The sequence below is a fragment of the Amblyomma maculatum genome, chromosome 1 (assembly GCF_055883805.1).
Source record: "Amblyomma maculatum isolate TAMU_Amacu chromosome 1, ASM5588380v1, whole genome shotgun sequence".
NCBI classification, from domain to species: Eukaryota; Metazoa; Arthropoda; class Arachnida; order Ixodida; family Ixodidae; genus Amblyomma; species Amblyomma maculatum.
In genome coordinates this window covers 418531646-418544185 of record NC_139344.1, presented here as the reverse complement: position 1 = coordinate 418544185, position 12540 = coordinate 418531646, and the positions used below count along the sequence as shown (strand labels likewise).

Sequence of the window (12540 nt, the reverse complement as noted above, 5' to 3'; positions counted from 1 at the left end):
CAAAGTCGAGAATCCCACTTCAGCTCGAGCACAATCGATAATAGCAGCGTGACATGATAGGAAATCCCAGCCTAAAATTACAGCGTTTGAGCAACTCGGCAACACGACGAACTCAATTCTATAAATGCAATTCTGGATAACTACTCGAGCGGTGCACGCTGCTAAAGGCTTGATATGCTGAGCGCTGGCCGTTCGCAACAAAATTCCCGCAATTGGCATCTTCACTTTCTTTAAAGAGCTACATAGTTTTGCGTCCATAACCGAAATCGCAGCACCAGTGTCAATTAAAGAAATGACAGCAACACCCTCGACGAAAACTTCAATAAGGTTTGCCGGCGACAGATGAGGACTTGGGAAGTTCGACGGGGTCGCAGTTCTCGCCTCAGGAACTGCAGCCTCTAGTTTCTGTCAAGTGAAGCGTTCTGTCGACGTCGCATCGGAGAGATAGACCGGCGTCGCGGCGACAGTGAACGGTGGTCGGACATGGCTGAACGGTCTGGGGAGAAATGACGGCTGGCTGGAGGCTCAGTAGGCGCGGAATACTGAGGCGTCGAAGACCAGTACCTAGGGCCATGAATAGGTGGTGCCGACACTGGGAGGCGGTTTCGGCAATAATGAGAAATATGTCCAGCCAGCCCACAAGTGTAACAAATTGGCCCGTTATCTGTCGTGCGCCAGGGATTGCGGGGTCTTGGAGCCGGTCGAGAAAACTGCGCAGGTTCTCGAGCAGGACTAGGAGGCGGCTGAACTTAGGCATGTTGCGGCGGAGCATACGTAGGTGGTGGTCGGGTAGCAACAGCCGCATACGTCAACGGGGCTGCGACAGGCATGGATTGAGGGGCTGGAAGAAGGGATTCAGCTACCTGTTTTTGAATGATCTGGCGCAAACTGGGAGCGAGGTGCGCCGAAGGTCCTTCATGGCAGGACATAAGGGAGAGCTGTCGAGCAACTTCTTCCCGAATGAAGCTCTTGATTTGTGGCAGGAGCACAGAATGTTCAGCTGCATCTGTCAGGCCAGCAAGCGACTCAGAATGCATGGTGTTCGCGCGAGTTATGGCCGTTTGTTTGCGCAGTTCATCATAACTTTGACACAATGTGACCACTTCTGCGACGGTGCGGATATCTCGAGCATTCAGCATTTGGAAGGCGTCGTCATCCATATGCCTTGCAGAATGTACTTAATCTTGTCGGCCTCTGATATCTGAGCATTCACGCGCTTGCACAAGTCGACGAGATCCTCGATATAACTAATGAAATTTTCGCCAACCTGCTGAGACCGCGCACGCAAGCGCTGTTCAGTTTTCTCACAGCCGGACGGCCGAAAACTTCCGAGAAGCTGGCTTTGAACACGGACCATGATGGAATGTCCGCTTCATGGTTCCGAAACCATAGATTGGCTACGCCGGTGAGATAGAAAATAACGTTGCTGAACTTCGTTTCCGCGTCCCATTTGTTGTAAGCGCTCACTCTTTCGTAGGACGTAAGCCAGTCCTCGACGTCATGGTCGTCAGTGTCGCTGAAGATGGCGGGAACTCGCTGGCGGAGGGAGCCGGAACAGATGATGGCCGAGCCAACTTGTACGGCTTGGTGGTTAACGTCCTTAGGCATCGCAGGAGGTGGTAATGTGCGGCTGCGGAGTTCCAGGGCGAGAGGATAGATCTTAACCGGCACCTCCACCAAATGTAAGTTGGGGGTTTATTGAGTAGATCAGCAGGACTCGATCAGCAGGACTGGGTAGGTCAGCGGCGAACACAGCGGCAGCGAACACAGTCAGGTGCAACACGCGCAGCGATCACGATGCCACTGCCTGGAATGTTTCTCGTGCACTACTTCCTCTTCACAGTATGTATGTATGTATGTATGTATGTATGTATGTATGTATGTATGTATGTATGTATGTATGTATGTATGTATGTATGTATGTATGTATGCATGCATGCATGTATGTATGCATGCATGTATGTATGCATGCATGCATGTATGTATGCATGTATGTATGTATGTATGTATGTATGTATGTATGTATGTATGTATGTATGTATGTATGTATGTATGCATGCATGCATGCATGTATGTATGCATGTATGTATGTATGTATGTATGTATGTATGTATGTATGTATGTATGTATGTATGTATGTATGTATGTATGTATGTATGTATGTATGTATGTATGTATGTATGTATGTATGTATTGCCAGTGTCACTGCTACATCTCATTTGACCAGTTGTAACATCAATAAACCTCAATAGGAAGGCGGCTACCATGGGTAGAACCAAGAGGGCGACTAATATTGAAGGAGAAGTTTACGGCGAGGTGTGAGAAATGCTCAATTTGCGTATACATGTTCCTTTTGCATACGCCTTTATAATCTATCTTGCTTTTTTCTCTCTATCATGTTATTCCAGTATCACCAAATAATTAATGCCCGTCGGCTACACTTTGTTGCGAGGTTGCCTGCCATGCGTGCACAGCCCTTGTTCAAATCAAACTTGTTCCTTTATTTAGGCATCTTTTATTAATGCACCTACGCAGCCGGGTAACTCGTTAAGTTCGCCACGATTGTCATCCAGTGTTTGGCAATACTATCAACAGGGCATGCAAATGAAACGATGTAATAGGAGAATAAAGGTGCATTTAGGTTTCGCATGGGATCATGACAACCGTGCTCACCACTCTCGCAATGCATTGTACGAAACTGATTAGAACAACTCAAAGTCACAGCAAAGTGATAATGTGAAAAAAGTATATCCACACTTAGGTCACAGAATCAAGACTAGACGCAGCATGCGGTAAAAGTATGTCTATCAAAGAATAATTACGTGTCTAATGAACAGTTCAGAGTTCACTGTGCTGTTAAAAATGTCTAATTTTCATCTCGCCAGTTTTGGAAAAGCGCAGTAACGGTGATGCGGAACCATCTAGCGCCTGTTTCAGCCTCGATAAATGCTGCCGACAGTTGTCAGGCCTGGTTGCCAGAGTCGTTGTGATGCCGCTGTTCACTTCAGATCTGTGATCAAAGAACCATTTTTGGCGTAGACCTCACCGGTGGAGGAAGGCCAGCAGGATATCGTTTCAGCTCATTGTACTCTGCAAGAAATACCACTCTTCCTGCCCTACAAGTGTTCAAGTACACTGAAAGAGTCAAACAACACATGCATGTTGTTTTTGATGTTGAAAAACATTTGGCTGGAGCTGTCCTCATAGATCATTTATCGGCCAGCCAGTAACACTTCTATGTACCAGAAGCCTGAAACAAGGGCTCTGACCCGAATACTGTGTACGTGACGGTCTTTTTTTAACGTTGTAGTGTTGAAGGCATCATTGCCCAGCAACTCCGTCGTAGGCGTCGGTGTTAGCTAAAAATCGCGGCCAAAGCCCTGACAGGTGGTAGGTAGCAGCTGACATTGGCGAGCGCTGATTCTTTGCATGTTTTTATTGCGATAGCAATACTGCGCCAGGTTTGGAGCCGGCACGTATCCCCGTGGTGGACGCCACGCTTGACCTTGAACAGCCAAGGAGGAGCAGTAGAAGAAGAAGAAGAAGGCTGGTAACTCACGCTCTCGCGTCATACTCTTAAAGGATGAGCTTAAGTCTCCCCAATAATGTAGCACTTACACTGATAGGGCGTGACAGGGGAATAATGTAGCAGGCAAAAGAAGCTTCCGCCTTTGCTATCGCAATTCAACTAGGGTTAACCAGAGTTAAACTACAACTAATATTTTTGGTACTTGATGAGTCCAAATGATAACAGAAAGTTTAGAGGAGCTACCAACACAGGTTGCTCTTTTGAGGTGGGTGAGAGAGAGAGAGAAATCTTTATTTCGAAAAGAAAAAGAAAAAAAAGGTGGGGGGGTGGGGAGGGCAGTGAGTGGAGTCTTCATTTCAAGACCCCAGTGGCCTGGGCTGCCGCTCTTGCCTGAGTTACCAGCCTACGCTGGGTCTCTAGATCATAGCATAGCAGAGTGGCCTCCCACTGCTCCTCCGAATGGTGCATGTTTATGTGTGAAGGTTTGGGGCCTGTGCACCCCCATGTGATGTGGTACGCGGTGGGCTGGTCGTTGCACCGAGGGCATATGTCTGTGTAGTGTTCTGGGAAAATTATGCTGTATTGATGTAGGTTGGCGTAAGTGTTGGTTTGGAGCTGTCTTCATTGTGCATTTAGCCCCTTGTGTGGAGGGGGATAAATCCTACGTTGCTTAAGTCGCGCGCCGTAAGCCGTAGGGACAGGAATGCTAGTTGTGAGATCGGGAATGGTGGCCGCTCGGTTTGTGTGACCTCCAGCTAGTCTATCCGCGACCTCATTATCTTCCAACCCGGAGTGCCTCGGAACCCGGAGGTGAGAGAGTGGAAGAAGAATAATCCTTCCAGTGTTCACGGAAGCGGAGCACATGTATGTGAACGTGGAACCGATGTCGTGTCATACTGTCATTCAAGTTTTCTGAATGCAAAAAGCACTTCCTCGTTAAAGCAGGAACTTACTCGTCACTCGATGTTTCCCATAACATTACACATTTGTGTTAATGACACTTCTGGCGTAACACCTTTGGGGGAAGATATGACTAATTATTCTCAATGTCTGATTTCATTCCGCACATTTGGAAAGTCTGTGCAAATGGTTGTAGGGCGATGTTTACTTTATCGTATGAGATTCTGGGCTGAGATTCCTTCTAGCCTCCACGCAAGTGTCCATCTGGGCGCGCGTGTAGGGAGCTCCTCTCACGCACGCTCCCTGCATTCTTTCTTCTTTCGCTTGTAGTCATCAGCGTCAGCTAAGACCTGTGAGTAAAACGGTTTTCCTAAAAAGTTGCTAGTGTTTTAGACTGCTGGAAAACTAAACGACATTTGATGTAACTCAGCAGATACGACATTTACGTGGAAGGAATATAATTGCGTGTCGCGCCAGCACGCTGTTGCGAAATTGAGTGCTGGCGGCCCGGGGTTTATGGAATCGCCTCGCTACACGGTACTGTGAAGTCACATTTTTTGTCCCGCCTGCTTCGCTGCTCAGCACACCTCACTCTTTCTTTTGAGGCAGGGACGAGAGGGTCACGAGACAGAGCTACGTTCAAAGCTGCCCTAAAGTCGCTTTGCCCTACAAGCGGGCGATCTACTTTCAAATCAGCACGCACGTGAAAGACTCGGCACAGTTTGTAGAAAAACTAAAGACAACGTTTGACGACGACCACGTCATGGTGTCTTTCGACGTGAGATCCATGTTTACGTGTGTGCCGGTAGACTTCGCAGTCGAATGTTGCAAAACAGCTATGAACAACGACTTGTCTCTGCTAGAACGTATACCTATTGAAACGGACGATCTATACCAGCTCCTCAAATTCTGCCTGTCCAACACGTACTTTACGTTCAACAAGACGTTCTACAGGCAGGTCTTCGGGACAGCAATGGGTGCTTCCATTTCTGTGGTTTGTGCCAACCTGGCCCTAGAAATGATTGAAAACCGCGCACTCACGTCATTCGACCCTCCACCAAGACTGTTCCTTCGTTACGTTGACGATTGTTTCTGCCTCATCCAACGAGAGGACGCCGAAAGATTCCTGCGGCACCTTAACTCGTTTCAAGAAAGCGTCCAGTTCACTATCAATGGGCGACTCCCCTTCCTTGACGTCCTTGTTGAAAGAAGAAGAAACGGTTTAGCGACGAGTGTATACAGAAAGCCTACCCACACGGGTAAATATCTGCATTTTCATTAAGCGCACCCATTAGGGCATAAGCGATCGGTTGCCTCGGCGCTTTTTAATCGGGCCTTCAGGATTTGCTCAAGCCCAAGAAAAACACGTCGTGAACTGAGCCACATACGGAAGGACCTTAAAGAAAATGGATACCCTTCCCAGGTGCTCCGTTCGCAAGAACTACGCGCTGCAGCCCCTCCAACCGGAGAAAGAAGAAAAAAGAAAAAGCGTGCTGTCATTCCTTATGCCCAGGGCGTCAGCGAAACCTTATGCAGGATATTCGCTGCCTACGACGTCCAATGTCCCATGTACCATCCAGCAAGCTCCGAAATCATCTGGTACGGGTCAAAGACCCTTTGGAGAAGACAAGCTACCCTGGCGTCGTCTACAAGATTCCTTGCAAAGATTGCAGCGCTTCCTACATAGGCGAAACTGGCGACTTCAGAAGACGATTGAAGGAACACCAACGTGACGTAAAGAACAAAAAAGTGACTTCTAACGCTGTAGCAGAGCACAATCAAGACACGGGCCACCTGACTGACTGGGATTCCGCGCAGATACTTGAAAGGGAAAAACTGTTATCTACCCGCCTACTCAAGGAATCATTACACATACAAATGACGAGCGAAGCGATAAACAGGACGCGGGGAAATCTACCCGAGATGTACATGCACTTTGTACGCAACACAACTTCATAAGCGACGGCCCATCTCGTTTCATTTCCATTGTGATAAGGCACCCGTAGCGGTGCCGAAACGTCAATGTGTTTATGTTTTGTTTTTCTTTTTCTTTTTCGTCTGTGACTTCGGCGAGTGCTGTTTTTCGTCAATATGCTCAATTTCCCTTGCCGGACGGGTTTCCGTCGAATCCTCAACTATATACTTTCAAATTGCCCGAAAAATGGCAAACTTTGTTCAGTCAAAGCTTCGAGAATAATCGCATTTTCGATGTTTTAAAAACAGTTATGGCTTATACTGAAGGCCACTTCAAACCTCTAATTGAAGCCAAAAGTATATTCGCTACGGTTCTAAACTTATCTATCAAGAACTTAGTTTACCAGTTGACCAGTCGACTAGCCGGCGACATTCGCAATTGCTTCTTCACAGCCGCCAGCATGGGATTACATTGCCGAAAAAGCAAGGGTTATTTTTATCTTAAAAAGCCTGTTGTCAAGAATCATTCACTCTCTCATTAAGCGTCTGGTAGTTTTAGGTGTATGAAAAAATGCTTCTTCATATTCGCTGTTTCTATTGTTTCTGCGTTTCTTTTTGCCGCAAGCGAATTATAATCTAATTTGTTTGCCAGCCAATACACAAACACGTGCGTGGTCTTTGCATTTTCTTCACATTTTGGACTGTTTATATAAGAACAGTTTCCTTTTTTTTTACCTTATGCCTCACAATATTAAAATTAGCCTTTAATTTGAGTATCAGAGCTAGTAAGTCGCTTTCCAGTGATTTTCATAGATATAATTTCTGTCAGAAGCCGTGAGACAAATTACGACGTACTTGAAAGAAGCAGGAGTTCATAGTAATTACTGCCAGGTTTCTTAAGCTTTACGATGATGAGCAGAACATGCCTTTTGTATTTACCAGTGATATAAAACGTCACTCGTCAGTTTCAATGAGTTTCTACAGTCTTTACCACGCTTGGACTCTGATTTGATAGGGATGCATTTTTTTTTCCAGAAGACAGTTGCGGCGGACGTGATAACCTTAACGCTTGTAATGAGTGCTAGGTTGCGTTTTATTACAGCAGGCAAAGATACGCACTTGTTGTTTTATCGGACTGAATTGTTTTTCCAGAACGGTAGCTGCATCGAGAGCGGTAACCGTAACGTGAGAAATGAATGGTAGCTGGCTTTTTCTGATTCCAACAGGTAAATATAGGTTTAACACTGACACTGTTAAGCAAATCCATGCTTTCAATATGTATACTTTGGTAATGCGAATAAATTGCTGTGATTTCAACCTTCGCTTGTGCTAGCGATGTCTTCGCAAAAATAGAAGCAAACTTAAATGCATATTCACTGAAGGACAATGTCAATTCAACCTCTTTATATACTTGAGATGTTTTCTCAAAAACAGAAGCAACCGTAAATTACTACCCACTGACGCACAATATTTTTATTTCTTTGTAAGCAGAAACAACTTTCTTTTTCTGCAAGAAACACAGTCATGGGATGACTACTTTCTTATTTGAGCTGTAAAAATGAACTGTCCGGCCTTTGAACGCTAGTACTAAATGGTCATCAGCCGCGTGTTTGTGACTGTTGGCAGCAACAAATAAACATTACAATAGTTCGCGGCACTATTATGGATGTTTGTGTGTATCGTAGCGCGCATCTTTCGACTCATTGAGAAGCATCTCAGTTATTTGGTTAAAATTGTATGTAAGTGTCTTACGTAGCAGCTGCTGTCGGCTTAATCCGCAAAGATAATCCAGCTTATACCTTACAATAATCTCAATCTCTCTGATCTTTCAGCATGCTGATGAAGGTACTTGTGGCTCTAACAACTGAGTATAATCCAGATCGAATATACAGTCGTTTAGTTCGTAGTGCAGTCTGGTCACTGTTTTCCTTATTCGTCCGAGGAATACTGAGACGGCATCAAGATGGGATTACGTACTGACTACAGGCCTCACCAAGCACGCTTGCATGTCCAGTATTTTGGCTCAATACACGTCTGAAGAATTTCAAGGTAGGGATACTCATATCTACTCATTACTATAGAAGAACGTTTAGCGCCGAAACACCATACTACTGCTCGGGCAGTCATAATTGGCAGGCATAAGAAGGCGTGTCAGCCTGTCCCACACCGTTCTAGACGCGGCAATTGCTCTGGGAAGGAGGACGTTTCTCTTCTAGTGCACACCGCAAATTCCTTATTATTGACAACCAAGGTAACATATATATCAGTGTATCCAAACAAAGCGTTTCGATGGACAAAATCTACATGCTCTAAATAAAAAATAACGATATTTCACCTGCTTTCTCTTGTCATAGAGAAACGTTGCACAGGAAGACAAGCCGCACATGGTTTCTCATAAATGTGTAGCTCAACAATTATCTACATCACTGTAAAGTGATGTATCAATCAATACCCGGTCTGCATAGCTTATTAGGACGCGATTTGTGGTTAAAATATAGGCACAATATATTGCTGATCACATATGTATATTGGTCACCTCCATCCCTTTTTTAAAGAATCTTTGACTTGTCATAGTACTCAATGCGCCCGGCGTGCTAAAGCTCTTATTCCTTAATTACAACTTCCTCTTCAAGCTTACAGTACCTCTTCAAGCTCAACTGCCTCTTATAAGGGCTTCTATGAGCTCAAAGGTTGAAGTGGCATTTGCATTTCCAAGCTATCGATCATGGTAAGCTGAGAGACAAGCTGTGGTACCATTTCTACCCGTTACAAGGCTTTCACAATCTCTCCAACTGATTAGATTTATACCATTCCGAAGGAAACAGTCGCTGGATAGTGCAGATCTGCGCAAAGTTTCGCTGCGTGCTAATCAACCAAACGTAATTGTGGAAGGAACGGCGGAAACATTCTTAACGTGCAATTTCCAATGGCGCCCCAGACCGGCTCCTAATTACGTGTCTGCTCCAGGCTATATTGAAAGGAGCTCAGGCTAAGGAAAAGCTCATCACTCCGAATTCTACAAAAAATTATTTACAGCTAAGTCACGTCAAGAGTATATAAACAAAAAGGCCTCGATTAGCTTCAGTCAAGAAAGTTCATGTCCGACCACATCTTGGCCAGGTCGCTGCCTTCGGTCTCTCTCCTAAATTTCTCATTCAGTCTTCTCAGCTGTTCTTCAGAGAAGTGATTTTTCCAATCTCCTACAACCCCCTTACGGACATAGGTGATGCCTTTCGCTGCGTCAGAGCCGGCTGAATGAATCCCTTCGTGGAAGTACTGAAATCCTTTGAAAGCCGGACCGTGAAACTCAAAGCTGCCTCGAAAAAACTCTTGAATCATGTCGTTGGTGTACTTCTTCATCTCCTCGACGCTACTGTATTTAATCACGTCGCGGAGTCCCTTCCGGTCGTCTTTCAAGAGGTTATCTTCATACCCTGCCCCCATGAACCTAGCAATCTTGAGGATGACCTCTTCGGGATTCCGCTTCATGTCCTCGTACAAAACAAAGAGGACGTTGGGATCCCTGCTCCGCTCATACCAGTCCATGTAAAAAGTGAAGAAGTTGCCACAGTCGATGTCGTCACTCATGAAATGCTCGAATGTGTCGTCGAAAGTGCCATCGTAGTGGTATCCGACAAATGTCAGCCAATGGTAATGCAAGGATACGATGACGTCACGCGGGTTGCGAGCAACCACAAGATACTTGGCTTCAGGGCTGTACTCAAGAAGCTGCAGCGGAAGATGTGTTTTCAGAGCCCCGGGTTTTTTCATCCACTCCACGCACTCGGCCCCAAAGGCCTCAATGTACGGACTGGCCCTGTAGAATTCCTCGGCGTTGGCTGGCGGCACGCCGCAAGTCTGAATGAGGTAGACTACATGCTGGGTCCAGGTGGTACCGCATTTGACGTACGTGACGATGTAGAGGTCATCTTTAGTGGGTTTGTACCTCGAAGCCGATTCAATGCACTCTCGTGGGAAAAAGCCAGGTAATGGTACGCCCTTGTAATACTGTAGAGATGGCTTGTTTGTCTTCTTAACCTCGTCGCCACCTGTGGTGTAATGAATTGCACAATGGGTTATCTAATATCTTCTTCACATCGAACATGAATGTTATACGCTGTACGGAATCGCAAAATGAGAATCGCCTTTCGGCCTATCGTTATGCTGGGTCAACATACTAAAACTAAGCGGTAGCCTTACATTCCATGCTAACCACCGTTAAATTGTCAGACTGTCTTTTACATATGTTCCACTGTCACACAATTCTTAATTTTGCTGTTAGTCTTATCTGTGGCACATCTTACGGCAAACTCAAGGGAATGTGTATGCAGCGCATATTAATGAGCAAAATTCCATCGTTCACAAAATCTATCCCACATCCTTCAGATCATCCATCGAAAGAATACTGCGGAATCCTCCACTCCTCATAGAATGAATCAGTGGAGCGCCTAACGTACTAGTAAAAAGATATCTAATTATATAATAAGGATAAATGCTCATTTTGAAGCAATTGATAGACGAAGTGATCTGCGAAATAGGGCGCTACCACTCTAAGCTCACACCAAATCTATGTATTGCAGGTCTGATAATACAATAATAAGTACCGCTTGTATGTCCACCGTAAGTTACGAATTCAATATATCCCAAAACACTGCAAGGAATTCGATTTCAAAAGGCCACCTTTCATATGCTCCATCCATAGCTATAGAAGACGCACTTATTAACACTGTCAGTGTTACTATGCAAGGGCTGCAAAAGGACACAGCTAAAGAAATTAGGCAGGACTTTGCTTAAGTCTGCTTCAGAGCGGGAATGGCGGAAGCCACTTTGCAGAGCGTTTTTCACTAACTGCATCATCAAATTGTCACCTAATGTCATGACCACTATTGCTACTATCATCATTATTATTCTCATCTTTCTAAACAGTCTATATTATCAAATTAAACTTCCGCTGTCTAGCCTGTTGTATTTAATTCACTTGGGATTTTGCTACTTGTGCTACAGAATAACATCCAAAGTACTAGCACGCAATTATTTATTAAGGCGCAATAAAGAATAACTGGGTATTCCTTGGCTTTTTGCTCTAACGTCGCTTATACTGGACTGAGAAGCATATATATCATTTGTAAAGACTCTATTATGATTCTCACTCTGAAGAAAGCGTTATTGTTCTGATCAACAGCGGGGGATCACTAATGATAAATTATTTTACAAGTACCATTATTGTTAGAAATTATCGCCAAGTCGGCTTTACCCTACATGTCTTGCCTTCCGCCTCCACACCGGTTAAGTAGACATGCTGTTCCAGTAAATACTAATTATTTTCATATTATTCTAGAAAAACTACTGTATATTTGCCCTTGCTCCATTGCAAAATATTCAGTGAAAACAATAAGAAAAGCAATAACTATTTAGTTCGCTCGGTTCAACAGGCCTGCTGATAAAGGTATTAATTTTTTTTTTGCCTATTTTTTGAGTGCGTGTAGTCTTCAAGCACTGGACGCCTTATACAGAAAGCAGAACTGATGAATTTTGTCGGTGGATGCATAAAGAGTAAGTTAATTATTATTACCGATTCTTCTATCCCATGTAAACATGGCATATACACAGAGTGGTGGATTGGCCAAGGTTCAGTGCAGGTACAAGAACTGAATACATGATCCGGACTTAGGCTGTACAATATACAACATGAATTTGAGACTTTCGGTTCGACGATCACACTCACAACGTAATTATATCTTTTTTTTTTCTCATCCCTGCGCCTGCTAAACAATTCAGAAACAAAACTGCAATCCTATAATAGAAACGATTGAGGAAGTTAAAAGAATTATGCTCCTCTATATCTTACCACGTTTGGCACCTTCAGCTTCCATGGCGGCTATATCATCAAACCGAGCTTGCTGACAGCTGCCTGCCTACGCGTCTATCGCCTAGCTGTGCGCTGTGCTACGATCTCTCTCGGAGGCTAGGAAATCAAGAACGCACTCTGACCTCCAAACCTCGTTCACAAGAGAACCTGAGGGCTTATCCGAGAACAGCAACCTCGGCGCCACCACGCCAGTTTGTTTTCGTGCTCCAACGAGAAACGCTTAGCTGTGAACGCACTCTTTCCAACAATGGAGCCCTCCTGGTTCGCGAACGATATCTCTGGGTAAGGTCGAGCAGGTAAGGACCTTCTTTCGCCCTCCACACGTGTC

General features: G+C 45.0%; 1 protein-coding gene across 1 annotated transcript; it reads right to left on the bottom strand.

Moving 5' to 3' along the window:
* Positions 1-9424: 9424 nt before the first annotated feature.
* LOC146209189 (sulfotransferase 1A1-like) lies at positions 9425-12216 on the bottom strand. The gene is made up of 2 exons (XM_084579780.1): positions 12192-12216; positions 9425-10392 (listed from the first exon to the last, which is right to left on the bottom strand). The coding sequence occupies exons 1-2, from the start codon at positions 12214-12216 to the stop codon at positions 9425-9427; spliced, it is 993 nt and encodes a 330-aa protein (XP_084435906.1).
* Positions 12217-12540: the final 324 nt, after the last annotated feature.

Excerpts from the sequence above, each read along its gene's own strand:
- LOC146209189 (XM_084579780.1), bottom strand. The coding sequence starts at position 12,216 with ATGGAAGCTGAAGGTGCCAAACGTG. Across the intron at positions 10,393-12,191 it reads AGCTGAAGGTGCCAAACGTG|GTGGCGACGAGGTTAAGAAG; the intron begins GTAAGATATAGA and ends ATTACACCACAG.